General features: G+C 58.2%; 3 protein-coding genes across 5 annotated transcripts in view; 1 reads left to right on the top strand and 2 right to left on the bottom strand.

Annotated features, from left to right (window-relative positions):
• The window catches only part of PPP1R16A (protein phosphatase 1 regulatory subunit 16A), a 28,074-nt gene extending 16,843 nt beyond the window's left edge, over positions 1–11,231 (bottom strand). For both annotated transcript variants that reach the window (XM_073018570.1, XM_008001961.3), the window contains exon 1: positions 11,085–11,231. The gene's annotated coding sequence lies outside the window, so the exon portion shown is untranslated. The remainder of the gene's footprint in view (positions 1–11,084) is intronic.
• A 2,160-nt stretch (positions 11,232–13,391) lies between these two features.
• On the top strand, positions 13,392–15,823 carry FOXH1 (forkhead box H1). The gene is made up of 3 exons (XM_073018552.1): positions 13,392–13,660; positions 13,982–14,086; positions 14,187–15,823. The coding sequence occupies exons 1-3, from the start codon at positions 13,487–13,489 to the stop codon at positions 15,003–15,005; spliced, it is 1,098 nt and encodes a 365-aa protein (XP_072874653.1). The 5' UTR covers positions 13,392–13,486; the 3' UTR covers positions 15,006–15,823.
• On the bottom strand, positions 15,477–23,197 carry KIFC2 (kinesin family member C2). Of its 2 annotated transcripts, XM_073018550.1 has the most exons (19): positions 23,165–23,197; positions 22,709–22,766; positions 22,390–22,468; positions 22,118–22,269; positions 21,888–22,026; positions 21,595–21,740; positions 21,446–21,511; positions 21,225–21,353; positions 20,805–20,882; positions 20,561–20,675; positions 20,377–20,486; positions 19,831–19,939; positions 19,563–19,720; positions 17,200–17,304; positions 16,988–17,109; positions 16,763–16,886; positions 16,540–16,669; positions 16,195–16,451; positions 15,477–16,103 (listed from the first exon to the last, which is right to left on the bottom strand). In XM_073018550.1, exons 1-19 carry the CDS (start codon positions 23,188–23,190, stop codon positions 15,846–15,848), a joined length of 2,361 nt encoding a protein of 786 aa, XP_072874651.1. In that variant the 5' UTR covers positions 23,191–23,197; the 3' UTR covers positions 15,477–15,845. The 2 variants fall into 2 exon arrangements, with proteins under 2 accessions (XP_072874651.1, XP_037855859.1); XM_037999931.2 differs by lacking the exon at positions 23,165–23,197 and having other exon boundaries at positions 22,709–22,975.
• Between the last annotated feature and the right edge of the window lie 393 nt (positions 23,198–23,590).

Here is a 23,590-nt window from a genome sequence, read left to right as displayed (position 1 = left end):
GGCACTCCATTGATGCAACATTCTTGTAATGGCAAAACCATACAGATGGAGAACATACCAGTGGCTCCCAGGAGTTAAGGCTGGGAAAAGAAGGTGGCTGTGGCTGTAAGAGGGCAGCTCAAGAGTTCCCTATGGTGGCTGTGCTGCGTCTTGACCATGGCTCACACAAACCCTACAGTGACAGAGGCGCAGAACTAAACCACACACACACAGGTGGACACATGGAAAGCTGTGAAATCTGAACAAGGTCAATGCAGCACAATGATTCAACATCCCCTTGAGCTACTGTACTCCACTGACAGGTGCACTGTTACCACGGAGGTATTTGCCAAGTCTACAAGGGATCTCTGAGCCATTTCTTTTATTTTTTATGTATTTTTTTGTATCTATTGTTTTTTTCTCCGAGACGGAGTCTCACTCTGTCTCCCGGGATGGAGTGCAGTGGCGCAATCTCGGCTCACTGCAAGCTCCGCCTCCCAGGTTCACGCCATTCTCCTGCCTCAGCCTCCCAAGTAGCTGCGACTACAGGTGCCCACCACCACACCCGGCTAATTTTGTATTTTTCGTAGAGACTGGGTTTCACCACGTTGGCCAGGCTGGTCTCAAACTCCTGACCTCAGGTGATCCACCCGCCTCAGCCTCCCAAAGTGCTGGGATTACAGGTGTGAGCCAGTGTGCCTGGCCTTTTATTTTTTGTAGACAGGGTCTTGCTCTGTTGCCCAGGCTGGAGTACAATGGTGCAATCACGGCTCACTGCAGCCTCAAACTCCTGGGCTCAAGTGATCCTCCCACCTCAGCCTCCCAAGCAGCTGGGACTATAGGCACACGCCACCATGCCCAGCTAATTTTTTAGTGTTTTTTAGAGACGGCATTTCACCATGTTGCCCAGGCTGGTCTCGAACTCCTGGGCTTAGGTGATCCTCCTGTCTGGGTCTCCCAAAGTGCTGGGATTACAGGCGTGAGCCACCATGCCTGGCCTGAATCATTTCTTACGGCTGTATGTGAATCTTCAATTATCTCAACATAAAAAAATTAAAAATAAAAATAATGAACAAGCAAGCCATAGAATGGGGAATAATATGTGCAACACACAACCAACGATGGATACAAAAGGGCCACCAGGCTGGGCGCAGTGGCTCACGCTTGTCATCCCAGCACTTTGGGAGGCTGAGGTGGGTGGATCACGAGGTCAAGCGATCAAGACCATCCTGGCCAACATGGTGAAACCCTGTCCCTACTAAAAATACAAAAATTAGCTGGGTGTGGTGGTGCATGCCTGTAATCCCAGCTACTCAGGAGGCTGAGGCAAAAGAATCGCTTGAACCAGGGAGTCGGAGGTTGCAGTGATCAGAGATCGTGCCACTGCACTCCAGCTCGGGCAACAGTGCAAGACAGTGAGACTCCATCTCAAAAAAAAAAAAAAAAAAAAAACAGCCACCAAAAAGCAAAAAGGAAATCATAATTAACAGGAAAATGGGCCAAAGACTTAAACACCCACCCAATAAGATGACAATCAATGCATACAAGAAGGTGCACGAGCCATCAGAGTGCACACCAGGGCCCCAGCACACAGCCCAGCTCACACCCACCAGAGCAGACAGAAGGAAAAAGACCCAGGGTGGAGTGCAGTGCACGAGGACGGCTCACTGCAGCCTTGAACTCCTGAGCTCAAGCAATTCTCCAGCCTCATCCTCCTGAGTGGCTGGACTAAAGGTGCACACCACTGTGCCCAGCTCTTACATCATACACAATCCTCTATATGTGTACGTGTGCATAGAGGGTGGGGCAGGAGGCAAGAACATGTTCCTTTGCTAACCTGAAACATGGGTAGTGGTGTCTCCCTACAGTTTCGATTTGCATTTCTCTGAGCATTAATGAGGTGAGGCATCTTTCCAAAGATAATTTATATTATCTTCTAAAAGCATGATAGTTTGTGTCATATTTAAGTCTGTAAGCCACCTGGAGCTGATGTTTGTGTGTGGCGTGAGGTAGAGGTCTGTGGTAGTTTAAAAACATACCCACAAACTCTTTGATATTACCTTCAGAAGGTGGAGCCTAATTCCCCTTCCCTTCAAGGTGTGGGCTACACTTAGTAATTCACTCATAACGAATCAAGTGTGGCAGAAGTGAAGACGTGGGATGCCCAAGACTAGGATATGAAGGCACTGCAGATTCCTTCCCACTATCTCTTATCACTCACTCTGCAGGAAGCCAGCCGCCATGTTGTGAGGACACTCAAGCAGCCCTATGGGGAGATCCATGTGGTGAGGAACAGCCAGCAGCCATGTGAGTGAACAGCCTTGAAAGTAGATCCTCCATCACGAGGTCAGGAGATCGAGACCATCCTGGCTAACCCGGTGAAACCCCGTCTCTACTAAAAAAATACAAAAAACTAGCCGGGCGAGGTGGCGGGCGCCTGTAGTCCCAACTACTTAGGAGGCTGAGGCAGGAGAATGGCGTGAACCCGGGAGGCGGAGCTTGCAGTGAGCCGAGATCCGGCCACTGCACTCCAGCCTGGGCGACAGAGCGAGACTCCGTCTCAAAAAAAAAAAAAAAAAAAAAAAAAAAAAAAAAAAAGAAAGTAAAGTAGATCCTCCAGCCCTAGTCAAGCCTTCAGATGGCACAGCCCAGGCCGACAGCATGAATGGCTACAACCTAACGAGCCAGAGTCACCCTCTGAGCTGCTCTCACTTTCCTGACCTATCATGACTGTGAGATAACAGATGTTGTTGTTGATGATGGATGATGATGATGACTAGAGAGAGAGAGACGGAGGGTCTCACCCTGTCACCCAGGCTGGAGTATAGTGGCGCATTCACTGCTCACTGCAGCCTCAACCTCCCAAGCTCCAGCGATTCTCCTGCCTCAGCCTCCCGAGTGGCTGGACTACAAGCATGCACCACCACGCCCAGCTAATTATTATCTTTTGTTTTTCAGAAATGGGGTCTCCCTATGTTGCCCAGGCTGGTCTCAAAGTCCTGGGCTCAAATGATCCTCCTGCCTCAGCCTCCCAAAGTGTTGGGATTACAGGTGTGAGTGTTTTGAATCACTACATTTGGGAATAATGTGTTACACAGCAATGCTTAACTAATATAGGCTCTGATTTCATATTTTTTCCAAACTGATATCCAATTGTCTCAGTACCTTTTTTTCTTTTTTTTCCTGAGACAGAATCCTGCTTTGTCACCCAGGCTTAAGTGCAGGGGCACGATCTCAGCTCACTGGAACCTCCACCTCCCAGGGTCATGCAATTTTCATGCCTCAGCCTCCTGAGTAGCTGAGACTCCAGGCATGAGCCCCCTGTACCTGGCCTTCAGTGCCACTCATTTCAAAGCTGCTTCTCTCCAGAGTGTTTGCAGGACCACTTTGGTAATGAATTAGGTTCCCATACATACGTGGGCCCATTTGAGACTCTACTCTTTTTGTCCTTTTTGTTTGACATGGAGTCTTTCTCTGTCACCCAGGCTGGGGTGCAGTGGCACGATCTCAGCTCACTGCAACCTCCACCTCCCAGGTTCCCGGGATTCCCCTGCCTCAGCCTCCCGAGTAGCTGAGATTACAGGTGCACATCACCACACCTCACTAATTTTTTGTATTTTTAGTAGAGACACAGTTTCACCATGTTGGCCAGGCTGTTCTTGAACTCCTGACCTCAAGTGATCCACCCGCCTTGGCCTCCCAAAGTGCTAGAATTACGGGCATGAAGCACTGCGCCTTGCCTTTTTTTTTTTTTTTTTTTTGATTCTATTATTTTTTACTTGTTCCTTTGTCAATCCTTGAGCCTGTCCCACATGTCCTCCTCACTATGGCTTCCTAAGAAGCCTCCTCTCTGGTCCCACCTCTCAGGGGGCTGACTCCTACTCACACTCTGGTCTCAGCCTCCTTTCTGGCCCCTGGCATGAGGTTCTTCGTTCCGCCTTGGCCTCCCAAAGTGCTGGGATTACAGGCATAAGCCACCGCACCTGTCTTATTTCTCAGTGATCTCAGGGCTCCTCAGACTCCCCCTGCATAACACTTAGCAGCAGAACCATACGAACTTGAAACTATTCCATTATTTTTGATCTACAAACACAAAACATTATTTACCTCAGTAACAGTTGCCTGGCTAAAGCTGTGATGGTGGGAGGACCCCGTGATCTGGACATTTGCACACATCATGCTTCCAGCCCGGGACTGAAGATACGTGTGGACCACACCAGGGACTGGCCTGCTAACTGTGAGCTCTCACGCAGTGCCTGTCAGGGGCTGGAGAATCGGGGAGGCCTCCCCTCAGAAATCAGGGTGAAGCTGCATCTCCCTCTTCAATTTCCTTTCCCCTGGCCACCTGGCTCCAAAATAAATCTAATAAACTAACTCACAGCAAGGTGTCAAAGCCCCAGATGCCTAAATGAAAGAAGCTGGCAGTCTGAGGTATCTGCATTTGAAAAGAGATTCAATGAGAACTGAAGATAAAAGCCAGCCCTAGACCAAAAGAAAGGGAAGAGTGGGCAGGGAGGGCTTCCAGCAGCCCCTGCAAATCACACCTTTCTAGAAGCCAGGACCACAAGCACCCTTCCCTATGAACTGCCTCATTTAGCTTCATAGCTCTAATGGGCCAAAACCCCCACGGAGTAGATGTGGCAACTAAGGTCTGTCAAGTACAATGGTGAGGAGACGAAAATAACAAAAGTGAGCTTTGGAGGGGTCAGCGCTGTAACCCAGGATTTGCTCTGACTGGGGGTTCACTCCCTCACAGAGACACAGACCTTCGTTCTAGGTGGGCTGCGGGAAGGGGACCTGCAGACAGGTGTGCCAGTGGCACAGGGCCTGGCAGTGTGGAAGCAGGCAGCACTGGGACCGCGAGGGCCCCCAGCCTTAGGACAAGAGAGGTGTGGGGTCTAGACAACCAACCTAGGGCGCAGGTGCCACAGTGAGCCACTGAGATGCCTGTAAACCTGGGACAGGAGCTAGGAGGGTATTCCCAAGAAAAAGCTCACAGTCAGCCAGCACATTCCTAAGAGCTGGAAGGAAGGATGGTGGGAGCTGTCAGAGCAGAGAGATGAGCAGGGGAAGGTGGTCAAGGAAAAAGAAAACAGGGAAGGGCTGGGCATGGTGGCTCACGCCTGTAATCCCAACATCTGGGAGGCCAAAGCAGGAGGACTGATTGAACCCAGGAGTTTGAGGCTGCAGTGAGCTCTGATCACACCACTGCTCTTCAGCCTAGGCAACAGAGCAAGACTCTGTCTCTAAAAAAAAAAAAAAGGACAGGCGCAGTGGCTCAGCACTTTGGGAGGCCAAGGCGGGCGGATCACAAGGTCAGGAGATCAAGACCATCCTGGCTAACACGGTGAAACCCCGTCTCTACTAAAAATACGAAAAATTAGGCCGGGCGCAGTGGCTCAGCACTTTGGGAGGCCGAGACGGGCGGATCACAAGGTCAGGAGATCGAGACCATCCTGGCTAACACGGTGAAACCCCGTCTCTACTAAAGAAATACAAAAAACTAGGCAGGCACCTGTAGTCCCAGCTACTCCGGAGGCTGAGGCAGCGTAAACCCGGGGGGCGGAGCTTGCAGTGAGCTGAGATCCGGCCACTGCACTCCACCCCGGGCGACAGAGCGAGACTCCCGTCTCAAAAAAAAAAAAACAAAAAAAGAGTTCGAGACCAGCCTGACCAATAGGGTAAAACCCCGTTTCTACTAAAAATATAAAAGTTAGCCGGTCATGGTGGCGTGCACTTGTAATCTCAGCTACTCGGGAAGCTGAGGCACGAGAATCACTTGAATCCAGGAGGCAGAGGGTGCAGTGAGCCAAGATGCTGCCACTGCACTCCAGCCCAGAGCAAGACTTTGTTCCAAAAATAAATGAAAAAATAAAAATAAAGAAAGAAAACAGAAGGACACAACACATAGGATAACAAAGTTCAAAAAATTCATGTGATAAAGGAGACTAATGATTCATGAAACAAGAGGAAAGCCTTTGAACTTGAAGCCAGTTAAGAACATCATTTGTAGGGGGCAGGAATTGGTACACTGGACCCACAGATGAGGAAATCTAATTTACACACACTGCCTTGCCTGGCTCTGTAGATAGAAATACTGACATGTGAACTATGGTTACAGAACAGAACGTAATTCTGTCAGCCACACAACGTAAAAATGAAGGCATATCCTACTTCTGGGTACATACGCAAAAGAAATGAAAATTGGGCCGGGCGCAGTGGCTCACACCTGTAATTCCAGCACTTTGGGAGTTGAGGAGGGTGGATCACCTGAGGTCTGGAGTTCAAGACCAGCCTGGCCAAAATGGCAAAACCAGCCTGACCAAAATGGCAAAACCCCATCTCTACTAAAAATACAAAAAAATAGGCCGGGCACGGTGGCTCACACCTGTAATCCCAGCACTTTGGCGGGGGGGGGCCGAGGCGGGCGGATCACGAGGTCAGGAGCTCAAGATCATCCTGGCCAGCATGGTGAAACCCATCTCTACTAAAATTACAAAATTAGCTAGGCGTGGTGGTAAGCGCCTGTAGACCCAGCTACTCAGGAAGCTGAGGCAGGAGAATCACTTGAACCCAGGAAGCGGAGGTTGCAGTGAGCCAAGATCACTGCACTCTAGCCTGGTGATAGAGTGAGACTCTGTCTCAAAAACCAACCAACAAACAAAAAATACAAAAAATTAGCCGGGTGTGCTGGCATGTGCCTGTAGTCCCAGTTACCCCGGAGGCTGAGGCAGGGAGAACTGCTTGAACCCAGGAGGTGGAGCTTGCAGTGAGCCAAGATTGTGCCACTGCACTCCAGCCGGGGTGACAGAGCAAGACTCCGTCTCAAAAATAAATAAATAAAAATAAAATAAAAAATAAGAAAACTATAAACTGGCCAGGAGTAGTGGCTCATGCCTATAATCCCAGCACTTTGGGAGGCCGAGGCAGGCGGATCACTTCAGGTCAGGAGTTTGAGACCAGCCTGGCCAACATGGCCACACCCTGTCTCTACTAAAAATACAAAAAGTGATGGGTGTGGTGCACGCCTATAGTCCCAGCTACTTGGGAGGCTGAGGCAGGAGAATCTCTTGAACCCTGGAGGCCGAGGCTACAATGAGCTGAGATGCAGTCACTGTACTTGGCGAGACTCCATCTCAAAAAAAAAAAAAAAGAAGAAGAAGAAGAAAAAGCCGGGCCACAGTGGCTCACACCGGTAATCCCAGCACTTTGGGAGGCCGAGGCAGGCGGATCATGAGATCAGGAGGTTGAGACCAGCGTGGCCAGCACGGTGAAACCCTGTCTTTACTAAAAATACAAAAAATTAGCAGGGCATGGTGGTGGGTGCCTGTAGTCCCAGCTACTCAGAAGGCTGAAGCAGGAGAATTGCTTGAACCCAGCAGGTGGAGGTTACAGTGAGCCGAGATCACACCACTGCACTCTAGCCTGGGCAACAGAGCAAGACTCTGTCTCAAAGAAACAAAAAAAAAGAAAGAAAAAGGGAATCTACTGCGGAGACACATAACCACTTGAATCTCCAAAACACTGTCATCTAGCAAAATTAATCAGACACAAAAGTATTCATTCCATGTGATTCCACTGATGTGAAATTATTTTATTTTTTGAGATGGAGTTTCGCTCTTTTTGCCCAGGCTGGAGTGCAATGGAGCGATCTCGGCTCACCACAACCTCTGCCTCCTACGTTCAAGGGATTCTCCTACCTCAGCCTCCCGAGTAGCTGGACTTACACGCTTGCGCCACCATGCCTGGCTAATTTTTTGTATTTTTAGTAGAGACAGGTTTTCTCCATGGTGGTCAGGCTGGTCTCCAACTCCCAACCTCAGGTGATCAGCCCGCCTCAGCCTCCCAAAGTGCTGGGATTATAGGCGTGAGCCCCCACGCTGGGCCAATGTGAAATTCTTAAAAAAGGACACCAAACCTACAGTAATCGAAAGCAAATCACTGTTGCCTGGGCTGGGTGTGAGGAAGGGCCCACCACAGAGGAGCACGAGAACTTCTGGGGACAACGGAAATGTTTTATATTTGGATTATGACGGTGTTTACAAAACCCATCAAACAGGCCAGGTGCGGTGGCTCACGCCTGTAATCCCAGTCCTTTGGGAGGCCCAGGCGGGCGGATCACGAGGTCAGGAGATCGAGACCATCCTGGCTAACACAGTGAAACCCCGTCTCTACCAAAACTACAAAAAAAAATTAGCCGGGCGTGGTGGTGGGTGCCTGTAGTCCCAGCTACTTGGGAGGCTGAGGCAGGAGAATGGTGTGAACCCAGGAGGCGGAGCTTGCAGTGAGCCGAGATTGCACCACTGCACTCCAGCCTAGGCGACAGAGCGAGACTGTCAAAAAAAAAAAAAAAATCAAACCAAACCCATCACACAAAACCCATTAAAATAGGTGCATCTTACTGTAAGTCCCACCTCAATAAAGTTTGATGTAAAAAATCAATGCATGGGCCGGGCGTGGTGGCTCACGCCTGTAATCCCCACACTTTGGGAGGCTGAGGCAGGAGGATAATGAGGTCAGGAGTTCAAGACCATTCTGGCCAACATGGTGAAACCGCATCTCTACTAAAAGTACAAAAATTAGCTGGCCATGGTGGCATGCACCTGAGGTCCCAGCTACTTGGGAGGCTGAGGCAGGAGAATCACTTGAATCCGGGAGACGGAGGTTGCAGTGAGCTGAGATCACACCACTGCACTGCAGCCCGGCGACAGAGCAAGACTGTCTCAAAAAAAAAAAGATACAAAAATTAGCTGGCATGGTGGCATGTGCCTGCAATCCCAGCTACTGGGGAGGTTGAGGCAGGAGAATCATTTGAACCCGGGAGGCAGAGGTTGCCGTGAGCGGAGATCATGCCACCATACTCCAGTCTGGACGACAGAGTAAGACTCCATCTCAAACAAACAAAAAACCAGAAAGCCACATGGTCAGCAAAGCCTAAAATGTTTACTACCTAGCCCTTTACGGTAAAAGTTGGCCAACACCTGGTCTAGCACATTTATTTGGTGTTACCAGCTTCATCATTACCCCCACTTTCATCAGCTGCTCCTTCTGTCTGGAAAGTTCTTCCACCGGATCTTAGGGCAGCATGCTCCTTCTTGGGACTCGGATCACATCTTAAGTGCGACCTCCTCAGAGATCTTCTGTGGTTACCTTGCCATTCTCTTATCTCATCACTCTGTTTTAATCCTTGACATGCTACTTACTGTTTGTTTCCCTGCTGCATCCTCAGGATTTGGCTGGTTCCTGACTCATAGGAAGCACTCAGTAAGTGCGGTGGGCTGACCAGGTGAACAGCTACTGAGCCTGCAGCACAGGGCTCCCAGCAAAGGATGTGACATGGGAGGCTCCGAGCTCCTGGCTGAGCAAGTCTGATGAAAAGGCCTCACTTAGGTGTGCGTGCACCAGTGCCGGGAGAGCCTCGACATGAAAGAAGGGCCTGGAACTGCCACCTAGTTCTCATTTGGCCAATGGGTAGATGTGGCACAAGTGCTAGGGTAGGACACGCCCAGGGCAGAGCAGGGTGGAGCTGGTGGTGCTGGTACGGTCTGTGGGGTCACCTGAGACTGAGGTTCCTAAGCCGCAGGCAGCGGAGACCTGTATCAATCAGCTGTTCATTCAGACCAGAGGTTCAAGAATCCCTACACAGACCCCAAAGTGGAGTCATACAGGAGGAGCCCCCTTGCTAGTAGCCACCCCAGGCAATCCTCGGGGCAAAGCAGAGTCCAGGTGAATCCCAAGCAGGTGAGGGATGAGGCCAGGACAGGCCAATCAAGAGACAGGAGGGATGGCTCCAGCCAACAGGGAGGAAATCCAGCTCGAGCACCGGGAGGTGGAAGGACGCCCTAAAGCCTCCCCCATCCCAACCCGAGCCTGGAGGACTTGGGGCAGGGACAGGCAGCTGGCCCTGCAGAGCTCTGAGCGTCCACCACAGTGACAAGCATGGAGCCAGTATGTGTGTAAGTCCACGAGGCAGCCCCCAGCGCCTCAGGCAACCCAGCTGCCCGCCGCGGGAGCTCCTCTCGGCGAGTCGTGGCTCTGGGTCCCCGAATCAGGCAGCGCAGCCAGAGGCCTCTTCAGGAGGCCCAGGGTACTGCAGGCAAGACCCTTCTCCCGGAGAAACCCCAACACGTCCAGGAAGCAACAGGGGCGCCAAGACGCCCAGGAGGACTCACTGCTGTATTAGACACGCTTTGAAAAAGGCAGCGGTACCCCGGCCTCCACCTCCACCCCCAAGTAGGAATCCAGGAACAAAAGGCAGGCACAGAGGTTTGGGGAACGGCTAACTTTGCTCTGGCTCCCATAAGCCTAGAATGACTCCGTACACCCCTCCCGTCTCTGCACCCATGGAAATTAATCCCACCGTGCCCGGGGCCTCTGCTCTGGTACAGACAGGGGCCCACACCAGTCCCGGACACTCCCTCCCGGGCGGGGTGCTTGCTTAGTAATTGTTGCCCTGACCCCAATTCCTGAGGGGTGGTCCAGGCGCCCCGCGCTACAAGTGAGGTCATGTGAATCCCTGAAAGTTGAAGGAACTTGCCTCAGAGAGAGACTCCCCTTTCTCCTTCAGCCTAGCTCCAAAGCCCACACAAAGCTTGGGTAAGTCCCCTCTCTGTGGCCTTGATTTCCTCATCTGAAAATGTGGATAATTCCGGAGCTGTCTACCTGACCTACGGGCTGCAGAGAATCCACACACCTTCGCCTTGGAACAAAATGCGAAGGGCCCACCGGCAGCCTTCGGCTCCCTGCTTTTCCTGACCCTTGGCACCTGCTGCCCTGGGCCTCAGCCAGCAACGCCCAAGGCGACCCGCCGGGACCTGTGCCCTGGGCGCCTGCGTGCCGGCAGCCGCGTCTCCCGAGGGCCCCTCCCCGGCCTCCTCCCTCGCCAGCCTTCTCCCTCGCCAGCCTCCTTTCCCCACTCGGTCTCTTCCTCCTCCCGCCCCCCCCCGGCCTCCTCCCTCCCCTCGGCCTCATCTTTCCACGGCCCGGCCTCCTCTCCCGGTGTCGACCCAGTGCCCCTCCTTCCCGGGCCCGCCACGGCTGTCCCTGGCCCGGGCCCCTCTCCTTCGCTCCGCTCCTGCTGCAGGACCCGGGAGTCCGCGCCTCACCTCGTGTCCCGCGCCGGCCGCCGCGTAAATGGGTCCGCTGGCTTCCGCGGGTCAGTGGGCCCCGCGCTCCCCGAGGCGCTGCGGGGGCGGGCCCCGCGCCCGGCTCTCGCCATGGCAACGCTACACTTCCGGCCCGCGCTACCCACAGCCGGAAGCCGCGGTGCCCCGTGGGAGCCGGGGGCGGAGCCTGGGGAGGGAAGGTCGGGGGCGGAGCCTGGGGAGGGAAGGTCGGGGGCGGGGCCTGGGAGGGACGGTCGGGGGCGGGGGCCAACTGGGACAGCTGCGGGTGGCCGGGCGAGTCCTCCGCGGCTGGGACCTCCTCGGGGCCCGGGTGGGACGCGAAGGGCTCAAAGTACTCCAGGGCTCCCGGGACGGTGGTCATTGATTTATGCTGGACAAAACCGAGTCATCGTAGACAATGGGACGGGCGCCAGCGGAATGAGTGGCAGCTTTGGGGGTGGTGTCGGGCCCGGGACGTCGGAGATGAGCGGTCAGAACTTGGGGAGCCTCCAGCGCCCCACCAAGGAGGTGCCAGTGGAAAGGGGGGTGCTTTAAAACTTATGGGAGGCCGGGCGCGGTGGCTCACGCCTGTAATCCCAGTCCTTTGGGAGGCCCAGGCGGGCGGATCACGATGTCAGGAAATCGAGACCATCCTGGCTAACATGGTGAAACCCCGTCTCTACCAAAACTACAAAAAAAAATTAGCCGGGCGTGGTGGTGGGCGCCTGTAGTCCCAACTACTCGGGAGGCTGAGGTAGGAGAATGGCGTGAACGCGGGAGGCGGAGCTTGCAGTGAGCCGAGATTGCGCCACTGCACTCCAGCCTGGGCAACAGAGCGAAACTCCGTCTCAAAAAACAAACAAACAAACAAAAAGTTTATGGGAAAGGCCTGGCGCGGTGGCTCACGTCTGTGATCCCAGCACTTTGCGGAGAGGCCGAGGCCGGTGGGTCACTCGAGCCCAGTAAACCAACCTGAGCAACATAGGGAGGCCCCGTCCCTACCAAAAAGAAAGAAATTAGCCGGGCGCTATGGCATTTGCCTGTAGTCCTGGGAGGCTGAGGCGGGAGGATTGCCCTAACCGGGAAGGTGGAGGCCGCATGGAGCCCAGATCGCACCACTGCACTCCAGCCTGGGCAACAGAGTGAGACCTTGTCTCAAAACAACAACAAACACTTATAGGAAAGAACGACGCCTTGCTGACCGAGTGGGGTAAGAGGCCACAAGTATTAGCCTATGAGGCACAGGACTGTGCAGCCATAGCCTAGGGAACACAACAGAGAGGGCCCCAGCAGTCGGTGTGGTAACAGGGGTCCTAAGGGAAACCAGGTGGGGTCTGAGGGGAGAGTCAGAGATAGAAGGAAAAGGGGCACCACCCGACCAGGGGTGTGGCAGGCAGGAGCAGTGTGGCACCCCACATACAAGGCCCCTTGCAGCCCAGGCCGCCTCCTCTTGGAGACTCGCTGCCTGTCCCTCCCTTCCGCACCTCGGGGTGTGCTGGACCCCACCATATGCTGTAGATTTTCAGCCCTTTGAGGTTATCATGGTGGGGGCTGTGCAAGAAAAGCTGAATTCTCAGAGTGAAGGGCAAAAGCATATCCCTGGGCCCCATGTGTCTGGGGGCCCTTGGCCCGGTGCCAGCACCAACCACCCCTGCTAGTTCCCAGAGCTGCTATCCTCTTGGGCAAACTTGCACCTTGTGAGGGAGGAGAACCTGGGCTTTGAGGCAGGGTACGTAACACCAGCCTTGCTTGGCTGGTGGAGGAGAGATGGCTAGGGAGGAGGTGAGGGGTCCACCTGGGCTCCTGAAGCAACTCCCAAGAAATCAATTGAGTCAATGTGTCCCCCTTTTGTTCCTAGGGTGGAGACTTCATGGCCTTCTCCTCCAGGAAGGCCCACCTGATCATGTCCTGAGTGGGTATCCAGCCCCCATAGTTCAGGGCCTACTAGCTGCTAGGTGTAGAACTCCAGGGATGCTCCACTCCTTGGGAGCTTGGCATGGGCGAATTACTCCCCCATCTGTTAAATGGGGTCCTGAAACCTGGCCAGGGAAGACGGGATAAAGTAGCCATTGGTCATCGCAGCCCCTTTGAAGCGGGGCCTGGCCACCCAAAGGTAGCTCAGGGGTGGAGACTGAGGCCTCAGGAGAAGCCCCCACTAGAATCCTCTCTGCCCCTCCCTTCCAGATTAACCAAAACCTGCTAATTGTGGCAGCCCTCGGCATGCTCCCCTCCCCCACAGCCTCTTCCTCCCTTCCCTCCCCTCCCCCTTCCATCCGAATGATAAAGGCCCCAGCCCGCCTGCCCCAGCCCGGCCTCAGGCCCCGGCCCTGCCTCCTACACTGCCCCACTGCCCTGCACCCTCCACCTGGCCAGGCCCCTGCCCACGCTGTCTACTGTCCCGCATGGGGCCCTGCAGCGGCTCCCGCCTGGGGCCCCCAGAGGCAGAGTCGCCCTCCCAGCCCCCCAAGAGGAGGAAGAAGAGGTACCTGCGACATGACAAGCCCCCCTACACCTACTTGGCCATGATCGCCTTGGTGATTCAGGCCGCACCCTCCCGCAGACTGAAGCTGGCCCAGGTGAGAGGGCCCCGGCCCCCACTCTCTCTTTCCCCAGACTCGTTCCCCACCCACTTCCAGGCTCAAACCCTAACCCCCACACCTTCCTAGCCCACCCAGGTATGCCAGTGGGACCAGTCCTGAGAGCTGAGGGCCTCAAGGCACGACCCTTCTCCGGGAGCCCCTTGCCCCCTCTGTCGCCCTTCCGCGCAGAAATGTTCTTCTTCGGGGCGAGCAGGGGCCGGCACCGCGCGCCCCTGAGCCCGGTAGTGGGGGAGGGGTGGGGCGCTACACTCTCCCCGTCTGGGCTCACGGCGCCGGCCGGCCGCCTGGCGGTTTCAGATCATCCGTCAGGTCCAGGCCGTGTTCCCCTTCTTCAGGGAAGACTACGAGGGCTGGAAAGACTCCATTCGCCACAACCTTTCCTCCAACCGATGCTTCCGCAAGGTGGGGCAGGCCGGGGTCGGAGCCCGGGGGCGGGGCGCGCGCGGAAGTCCTGAGCATCCGAGGTTGGGCAGCCGCACCCTTGTCTGACCCCCACACCCAGGTGCCCAAGGACCCTGCAAAGCCCCAGGCCAAGGGCAACTTCTGGGCGGTCGACGTGAGCCTGATCCCAGCAGAGGCGCTAAGGCTGCAGAACACGGCCCTGTGCAGGCGCTGGCAGAAGGGAGGTGCGCGCGGAGCCTTCGCCAAGGACCTGGGCCCCTACGTGCTGCACGGCCGCCCGTACCGGCCGCCCAGTCCCCCGCCGCCACCCAGTGAGGGCTTCAGCATCAAGTCCCTGTTAGGGGGGTCTGGGGAGGGGGCACCCTGGCCGGGGCTAGCTCCACAGAGCAGCCCAGTTCCTGCAGGCACAGGGAACAGTGGGGAGGAGGCAGTGCCCACCCCACCCCTGCCCTCTTCTGAGAGGTCTCTGTGGCCCCTCTGCCCTCTTCCTGGCCCGAGAGTGGAGGGGGAGACTGTGCAGGGGGGAGCCATCGGGCCCTCGACCCTCTCCCCAGAGCCTAGGGCCTGGCCTCTCCATCTACTGCAGGGCGCCTCAGTTCCTGGGGGGCTGTCCAGCGGGGGACACAGGGCCTCCCTCTGGGGGCAGCTGCCCACTTCCTACTTGCCTATCTACACTCCCAATGTGGTAATGCCCTTGGCACCACCACCCACCTCCTGTCCCCAATGCCCACCATCAAACAGCCCTGCCTACTGGGGGGTAGCCCCTGAAACCCGAGGGCCCCCAGGGCTGCTCTGGGATCTAGACGCCCTCTTCCAGGGGGTGCCACCCAACAAAAGTATCTACGATGTTTGGGTCAGCCACCCTCGGGACCTGGCGGCCCCTGGCCCAGGCTGGCTGCTCTCCTGGTGCAGCCTGTGAGGCCAGTAAGACATGGGCCCCTCCTCCCTCCCGCTCCCACCCCCAGCTTGTTGACAGGGAGCCAAGGCCAGGTGGGTGTCTGCGACCACAGCAGCCTCGAAACACCAGGCAGTAACCTTGCTGGGAGTCCACGGTGTTTATTGGACTACCCCAGGCATGGCCATGGCCCAGCTGGGCACAACCCTCACCCTGGTCAGTCATGCCTCTGTCTCCTACACTCAGAGGCAAGGCTGGAGGGGCAGGGCTGAGCCTGGAATAGCCCTTCCTAGTCCCCTCTTCTCAGCCCACTACCCATCCATCACCTCCCCTCCTGTGCTCCAGGCTGGGGGAGGGAGAGCCCTATGGTGGGCCCAGCCTGAAGTCCTGCCCTCTCTCTGTCTGGGAAGGAGGTAGCACCTTTTTCGGGAAAGGGGTTAGGGAGTAAAGACTGCACCCTACATGGTCCGGTGGTGGGGAGGATTAACAGTAAAGGAATTTGCAACGTTTTAATGCCATGCCTGATTTTTGGGTCAGGAGTGGTGACTTGGGTAACCACTTGGCCGGGGGGCGCCTGGGATTCCCTGCTGTGTGCTGTGATAACAACAAATGGTGATAAGGAGGAAGCCGAGACCTGTGGCCTGATGCAGGACTGGGGGCGGGGGGGGGGGGTGATCACTTCACCAGGCACAACACACTTCACTGGTTGCGGAGGTGGAGGGGTAATTCTGGGAGTTCAGGGGCAATGGATCCAAAGAGGCTAAGGAGCTTGTGCCCTGGAAGATGGGGGTACAGGGACTTTACTACCGCCTCTGCCAGCAGAGACCTGGCCCGAGACCCCATGGGCAGGGACGCCACTCAGGACTACAGGGGCAGGCCCTCTCCGGGCGTGAGGGCCGAGCCCGAGCCGTTGTCAGGACTGGGGCATGGAGGGCTGCCAGGGGACGGCGTAGGGGTGCAGGGGGTCCCGGTGAGCGGAGTGTCGGTACTGAGGGAGGAGGGCGTCCCGGAGGAGCGCGGGACCCTGCGGCGCCGGGCTGGCCCCAGCTCCACTTGACCCACTCGCTCGGCGAACTTGAGTGAGCAGACTGTCTCCCCGAGGTCCTCCGGCCGCGTGGAGATCTGTAGGCAAGAGGCGCGGGTGGGCGGGCCCGGGTGGGCGGCGACCGGCAGGCACACACCCGCCCCGTGCCTGCGCCGCCCCGGCGCCCACCTGCAGCAGCAGCACCGCGGTGGTGCCGGGGCCCAGGGCCGGCTGCAGCAGGCGTGTGAGCTGCGAGTCCCGGAAGGGCACGTGCGGCCGGTGGGCCCGCAGTGCGGCCATCACGCCTCCCAGCGCCAGCAGCGAGCGGTTTATGGTCTGGGCTTCCCGCAGGCGCCGGGCGCCGTCTGGGTCTCCCCGCGGCGGGCCGGCCGCCCCTGCCTTCCGTGCGCGCTCGGATCCCGCCAGGTCCACCAGGTGCAGCGTGCCTAGAGGGGCGAGCGAGCCCGACATGGGGGAAGGCCGGGCCTCGGGTGCGCTGGTGACTCCGCAGGGCTCAGGCACTGGCCGTGGTACCTGCGGTGCCTGGAGCGCGCGGTGGAGTCGCCGCGCGCAGCGTCAGCGTGACCAGGGCGTGCGAGCGGGAGCTGCGCTGGTTCATGGCGGTGGCGGCGGTGGCCCGGTTGCTCCTCCCCAGTTTCAGCATCTGGAAGGCGGAGCGACAGGGCTGGTCAGGTGCGGGGTCCCCGCCCCCAATTGGAAGGAAAGGACAGGGTCTCCGGAGGCGGGGCAGCCCTACCTGGTGCAGTGTCTCCAGGTTGGGCACGTCCCAGTGGGTGAGGCCAGCCACCTGGATCCCGCCCTGGCCTTCAGGGCCCTGCCTCACGGCCAGACGCTCGGGAGGCCCTGGGGCAAGGAGGTCCCTGGTGAGAAAGGGGAAGGTCTTGGTTCCAGAGTTCTCTGGAAACCCGGAAGCGCCCCGGGCCAGGGGTGGGGAGAAGGCCTCCCTAGTGGAGTAGCCCACCTGACAGCCTCATTGTAGATCTCCACCATACTGAGTGTCACCCGGTGCTGCCTGCCGGTCCCCATCTCCCGGAACAGCGACTGCAGCGCCCTAGGAACTATGCCAGGGTCCTCAGGAGGGCCCTGAGGATGGGGTGGGGTACACATCGGGCTCACATCCAAGTCATGCAGGGCCCCTGGGGCCTCTCCCACCGGGCGTGGGCTGTGTCCCACCTCCATGCTGTAGGTCTTCCCGGTTCCTGTCTGGCCATAGGTGAAGATGCAGACGCTATAGCCTCGGAGGCAGGACAGCACTGCAGGTTCCAGCTCTCTGAAGACCTGGGGGGAGGCGGGAGAATGTGTTTTGAGTCCTCCCCACATTGCCTGTTTATGACCTATTTGGTGGGGTGGGGAGTGCCATGAAGGCAGGTGTAAGCAGAGCCTAGTCCCCTGGGAAGATGGCTCTGAGAGACCATGGGGGAGGGTGTGTCCCCTCTGTCTCCCTAGAGAAGGTAGGTGGTGCTTGCAAGAATTTGCCAGGCAAAGAAGGGAAAAGACGGATGAGAAGAGGGAACAGCCTATGCAGAGGCTCTGGAGTCCTGAAGACCGCGTAGGAGGCCTAGGGACAGCAGTTAAGAGCGTAGGTGTGGTGTCCCTAATGTGGAAGCCAACGTGGAAAAAAGAAAAATAAATCCCAGCATTTTGGGAGTCCGAGGCGGGTGGATCACTTGAACTCCGGAGTTTGAGATCAGCCTAGGCAACATGGTAAAAGCCCGTCTCTACAAAAACTACAAAAAAAATCAGCCAGGCATGGTGTTGCACATCTGTGGTCCCAGCTACTCCGGAGGCTGAGGTGGGAGGATCTCTTGAGCCTGGGAAGCAGAGGTTGTAGCGAGCTGAGATTGCGCCACTGCACTGTGGCCTGATGACAAAGTGTGACTCTGTCAAAAAAATATATATGTATATATAGCATAAATTTTAAAAAATATTTAAAAGACCCCAGATGGGCTGGGCGAGGTGGCTCACACCTGTAAGCCCAGCACTTTGGGAGGCTGAGGCAGGCAGATCACAAGGTCAGGAGTTTGAGACCAGCCTGGCAAATATGGTGAAACCCCGTCTCTCCTAAAAATACAAAAATTAGTCGGGCGTGGTGGCACGCACCTGTAATCCCAGCTACTTGGGAGGCTGAAACAGGAGAATTGCTTGAACCCAGGAAGTGGAGGTTGCAGTGAGCTGAGATCACACCACTGTACTCTAGCCTGGGTGACAGACTGAGATTCCATCTCAGAAAAAAAAAAAGCCCAGATGTTGGGACGTGACTGCTCGGTTCAAACCCGGGTATGATTGGAGTTTACTCATTGGCCTTCCTGTGCCTATTTCCCCTAAGAGGTAAGGGCTGCAGTGGCACCTGCTGTGAACGCTCGTGGCAGTGCACCTAGAGGGCCACGGCAGTACTTGGCTCACAAAGTGTGACCCCAGGAAGGGCCTGCAGATACGGGGGATGGTGGCCAGCCAGGCCTGCGGGAGCCCAGGCACAGACAGGTGCTGAGAGAGACACAGGGTTGGGACATTCACCCTGTTGGCACTAGACACCAACAGTCTTTTGGGCAGCAACATGACTGGCTTTTATGCCCAGGTGGTCACTGGTAACAGGGTGGGCTGTCAGCTCTGTTTGAAGACAGCCACGAGGCTAGAATCTAGAATTCTGTGTTCTGTGGGGTTACTGAGATTCCATGATGGGATGGAGGTGGCACTGTGGATGACATTCAGGAGCACATCATGGCACCACTGCAGAAACGGGAGCACAAGTGAGGGCTTGTCCACAAATGCCTTAGGTTCAGACACATTGCATTAGAGGGCCTTGTCCAGGATGGCTGTCCAGAGGACAGTGCACAAAGCATGCCCCGTGCAGGGCTGCAGTTTGGGGTGGGGCTAAGGCCAGAGGGATATGTGGGATGAAGAGATAAGTGGTTGGAAAAGAGGGAATCAGGGTGACCCTGGCCACCTGCTGGGCAGTCGTCACCCTGTCCCTCAGGCTGGCAGGCAGGCAGCCTGGGCGTGAGTTGCTGCCGTTCTACCCCTTACCTAGTCTCCCCTGGCTCTGAGCTGCCATCTCCTCAGCTATGGGAGCTCTAGCAGCAAAGGGCACGTGCAGATGAAGATGTGTGTGAAGGTGGGGTGGGCTGGGGCTGGAGCCCCTGCTTTTCCACAGGTGTCTGGCAGGAAAAGGGTAGGGAAGAAGAGTGGGATCCAGGCAGGGCAGAGTAAGACTAGAAGCCTGTCTGCTCACCCACAGCCCCCACCACCCACCGCCGGCCTTGGGGCCACAAAACAATGAGGGGCCCTCATAGCTGGGAAGACCCTGGACCCCAGCAAAGGGGAGTGGACAAGTAGTGAAGCCTGGGAGGAGGAGGCACCAAGCTGGGCTGCCTGCCCTGCTTCCTAGCCCCCTCAGTTCCCTTTCCCTCCTGGCTAGAGCCCAGCCACCGTCCCTCCTTCAGATGGACAGCCAGACTGGGAACGGGAAACTGGAGCCTCTCCTGCTCTTCAGGGAACTCTGAGAAAGGGTCAGAATGGTTGCAAATGCAGGCTGTCACCTCCTCCTGGCTGGCGTCTGGAGGGAAGACCCAGTCTAGGCGGAATCGACGATGGCGCCCCCGGTAGCAGGTGGTGACGGTGCCCCCTGGGCCAGGCTCCACGCTCACGAGGCTGGAGGATGTCCCTGGCCTCAGTCGACACAGCACACGGATATTTCCTGCAGTGGGGATCAGGTCAGCAGGGTGTCTCGCAGACCCTAAAGCACAGAGAGGCTGCACTTCCTCCAGCCACCCTCCCTGCCCCCTTGGGCTCCCAAGCCTGCCATACCCTTGAGTTCTGGCAGCCGCCCTGGGCATCCAGCTGGGGGCCCTTGCTGCCCCTCAGGGAGCTGAGTGCCAGGCCCTCCAGATGACAGTGCCCCCAAGGCCCAGGACACCTGAGGGAACAGGGATGTACAGAAGGCAAGGGGTCAGCCAAGGAGCTGCGGAAGTGGGGGGTGGTAGGGTCCTGAGAGCAGCAAGGAGCCCCCACAGGGCCACCCAACTGTGCTGAGCCACAACTTTCAGTGGCTCTGGGCCCCTGGGGACATCAATTCAGTAACCCCAGGATAAAGCCCAGAAATGACAGGCAGAGACACCACATCATCCGTCTCCTCCGTGCTTCTAGGCAATGCTTTAAGAGTTTACTGTCAACCAAGTATGCATATGATGAAAACAAGGCCCAGAAGTGAAGTCCCACCCTGGGTCACACAAAAGCTGTTTGGGTTCCAGAGCCCCACTTATTAGTACAGCCAACTCCCCAAGAGCACCCCTATCAAAAGAACAGAGAATAGGGTGCCCAGAGAGGAGGGGCTAGGCGGTGAGGGGTCCTGACCTGGCCCCGGGCCTCACTCAGCGAACCCTGGCAGCTCTGGGTAAAGGTGCTGACCAATCCTCGGAGGTCGCCGCAGCCCTGACGCAGGCTGGCCATCCGTGCCCGAAGTCCTGGAGAGGGAAGTCTGTTGGAAGGGAAGGCCCAGCCTCCAGGGCCTCCCGTGAGCCCGAGCCCCAGCCCTTACCTGCCAGCTGCCCATGCATCTGCAGTAACTCGCGCCTGCAGTTCTGCTCCGTCTCCTGCTGGAGCTGCTGGAGGGCCCCTTGAAGGCCCTGCAGCTGCACCTCCTGCACCCCCAGCTGCCCCGCCCAACCCCACCCCTGTCACTGAGGAAACAGGCACTTACCAGGCCCTGCCTCAGATAAGCCTCTCCCAGTACCCCAGCCCTCCTCACCCCTGAGCCACGGATCCCTGGGCCCCATGCCCACCTGGGCTCGGAGGGCTTCTGTGGTGTCCTGGGCCTCCTGAAGCCGGCCCTGGAGCTCCACCAATGCCTCCGCCTCCTCCTGCGGGAGGGTGGGGGCCAGGAGGGACTCAGAGAGGGACGGTCTGCGGTACCATTTCACAGATGGGAAAGTCAAGTCAAGAGGTGGGCAGAGCTGGCTGTGAATCCATGCCTCCCAACTCCACGCAGAGCTCCTTCCCACGGTTCCTCTGCTCTCCTGGGATCAGTCACTCATAGGGGCCACGGAGAGAGGGGGTTCTCCCACAGGCATCAGCCACCCTGATGGGGCTGCCCTGCACAGACCACCCCAGGAGGTCCCAAGGAGGCTCGGGCACTGTGGCTGCATGCTAGGTGTGCAGGAGCCCCAGGCTGCAGGAACGGCTGCAGCTTGGGAGCAGGGTACCTGCGGAGCCCTGGTTGGGGGGCCGGGACCCCAGTGCAGCAGAAGGTCCCGCATGAGACTCAGGCTCTGCTTCAGGGCCTCGTTCTCCAGGGTGAGATGCTGAACCCTTTTCTCTGAGTCTGTCGCCCCCTGGTGGAGAGGAAGCCTCGGTACTCACCTGAAGCACCCCCTTCCATGCCCAGCCCTGCCAGGTCCTCCCCCCACCCTCCCCGCAGCCTCACCACGCCCAGGCGCAGTCGACCCAGCTCCTCCTCCTGCTGTTCCAGCTGCTGCTTCAGCTCCTCCAGCTGGGGAGAAGTACGAGAGACAGGGTGGACCTCGTTTTTCTGGCGCCCCAGCCCCTGATCCCTTCTGGCTCCTGAAGCCTCACCTGTCCCAGGATGAGCTGCTCCAGCCGCTGCCACTCCCTCTGGTCGTCCTCCAACTGGAGGAGCTGCTGTCCCTGGCCCTCATCCCCCAGTGGCTCGCCTGGGACTGCGCCGAGGTGGGAAGCGCTTTCTTCTTGGGATGTGGATCCTGGAGTAGGGTGGGCCCAGTTAGCACTGAAGAAAGAGGTCTTTGGTCCAAATCCTCCGGAACATGACCCCGAACTCCAGGCCGCCCAGGTTCTACTAGGATTTGCTCCCTCCAGAGTCCCTCTTCAACTTACTGCCCTTTACTCACCATCTGGAGTGGGGGGCCGGACCCGAGGGGCTGGCTGAGTCCCCTGGAGCAGGGCCTGCCTCCCCCTGGGGCTCCGAAGCCATGCCAGAAGGGCCAACAGCTGACTGGTCACTGTCAACAGTGGGGGGACCTCGCCAGACTGCGAAGGAGATAAGAATCGGAGCAGGGCTGTGAGAGCCAGGAAGGCCTGCGCAGGTGGCAGCTGCCAGCAGCCCCTCCGCCGCGCTCACCTGGCCCAGGTCGGCCGGGCTCCCGCAGCTCTCTTCCGCCCCCAGCTGGACGGAGAGGAACTCGGCGAGGCGCAGGAGGGCCTCCTCCAGGGACACCGCTGCCGCGCGGCCCTCGGCTCCGCTTTCCGACCCATCTTCAGGCTCGGAGCTGCCTGCCGGTCATGGAGGGGAGCGGGAGGCATTTCGGGTCACGTGCTGGAGCCAGGCCTCCGCCCCTCCCAGGGAGGTCCCGGCACCGCCCTCGCACAGCGGGGCTCCCAGCCCGCACCTACCGATCAGGCCGGTCAGCTCGGTCCACAGCTCTGGCGCGGGCAGGTCTGGCCGCCGGCGACCCCGGGGCTTGCGGGCTCTCTAGGGAGGGAGCAGGAGCGCCCCTGACGAGGGGGCAAGCAGCCTGCTGGCCCCTTCCCTCCGCGAACCGGGCCGGAGGATTGGGGCCGAAATCTACGCTTCCAGCACCGGAGCCGAGCCGACGGTCCTCGGCACGACCCCGTCGCCCCGCGCCTCGTGCCCGCCCTCGCCCCGGGAACCTCGGCGTGGGGGTGGGGCAGGCGGCGGGGGACGATGGGCTGCGCGGCCAGCCCCACTCACCTGGGCGGGGTCCCCGGGCTCCGCGGCCGCCGCGGCGCCACCATCCCTGCGAAAGAGGCTGTAGAAGATGTAGATAAGCAACGAGTAAAAGGCGTACATGGGAGCGCGGGGCGGCAGACGGCCCCGCTTCGCGCCGCCCCGCGTCCCCGCGCCCAGACTCGGCGCCCGCCCGCCGCAGTGCCGGTGCGCATGCTCGCGACGGCCGCCCCCACGGCCCGGCTCCCACGGCTGGAGGGCGAGCGCGGAGACAGGGGTCCCAGAAACAGGTGCCCGCGGCCGCACCTGCAGACCCGCCGCTTCTCACGGCGCCGCGCCGCGCGCCCCAACCCTTACACCGCGGACACCGGGCTGAGTGTGCCCACGGCTCCCGCGACCCTCCCCTTGGAATTTCTCCCGCCCTCCGCATAGTCCCCCACCGCTCCGGTTTCGCGGAGCCTTCAACACGCGGGTGTTCACCTTCCCCTCCCCGGAGCCCCGCCCATCTCAGCCCCGCCCAGGCCCCCCTCTCCTCGAAGCCCCGCCCAAACCCCGCCCTTTGCAGCCTTGCCCAGGCCCCTCCCTTCTAGGCCCCTCTCAGTCTGGCCCAGACCCCTTATCTCGTAGCCCCGCCCAGATCCCGCCCCCTCGCAGCCCCGCCCAGACCCCATCGCATAGGGGCCCAGGCCCCGCCCCACCCAGGCCCCCTCCCCTCTCAGACCCGCAGCTCTCAGCCTCGCCTACATCTTGTTCCCCTCAGCCCCGCCTAGACACCCTCCCCTCGCAGCCCCGCCCCGGCCCTTCTGCCCTCATCCAGCTCCTTCCAAACCACTAGGCCCACGCACCCACCCAAACAGCGTTTTCTGGTCCCCGAGCTCCTCCCGACCCCACCCGCTCCTATGGCCT

This window comes from Chlorocebus sabaeus, chromosome 8 (assembly GCF_047675955.1).
Source record: "Chlorocebus sabaeus isolate Y175 chromosome 8, mChlSab1.0.hap1, whole genome shotgun sequence".
Taxonomy (NCBI): Eukaryota; Metazoa; Chordata; class Mammalia; order Primates; family Cercopithecidae; genus Chlorocebus; species Chlorocebus sabaeus.
This window is presented reverse-complemented; position numbering and strand designations above follow the sequence as displayed.

Bases quoted from the DNA above. Each gene is read 5' to 3' on its own strand.
- FOXH1 (XM_073018552.1), top strand. From the start codon at position 13,487: ATGGGGCCCTGCAGCGGCTCCCGCCTGGGGCCCCCAGAGGCAGAGTCG. The intron at 13,661-13,981 runs GTGAGAGGGCCC...TGGCGGTTTCAG, and splicing joins GCAGACTGAAGCTGGCCCAG to ATCATCCGTCAGGTCCAGGC. The intron at 14,087-14,186 runs GTGGGGCAGGCC...CCCCACACCCAG, and splicing joins CCAACCGATGCTTCCGCAAG to GTGCCCAAGGACCCTGCAAA.
- KIFC2 (XM_037999931.2), bottom strand. From the start codon at position 22,807: ATGTACGCCTTTTACTCGTTGCTTATCTACATCTTCTACAGCCTCTTT. The intron at 20,883-21,224 runs GTACCCTGCTCC...ACCCTCCCGCAG, and splicing joins CCCCAACCAGGGCTCCGCAG to GAGGAGGCGGAGGCATTGGT. The intron at 19,940-20,376 runs GTCAGGACCCCT...CTGTTCCCTCAG, and splicing joins TGAGTGAGGCCCGGGGCCAG to GTGTCCTGGGCCTTGGGGGC.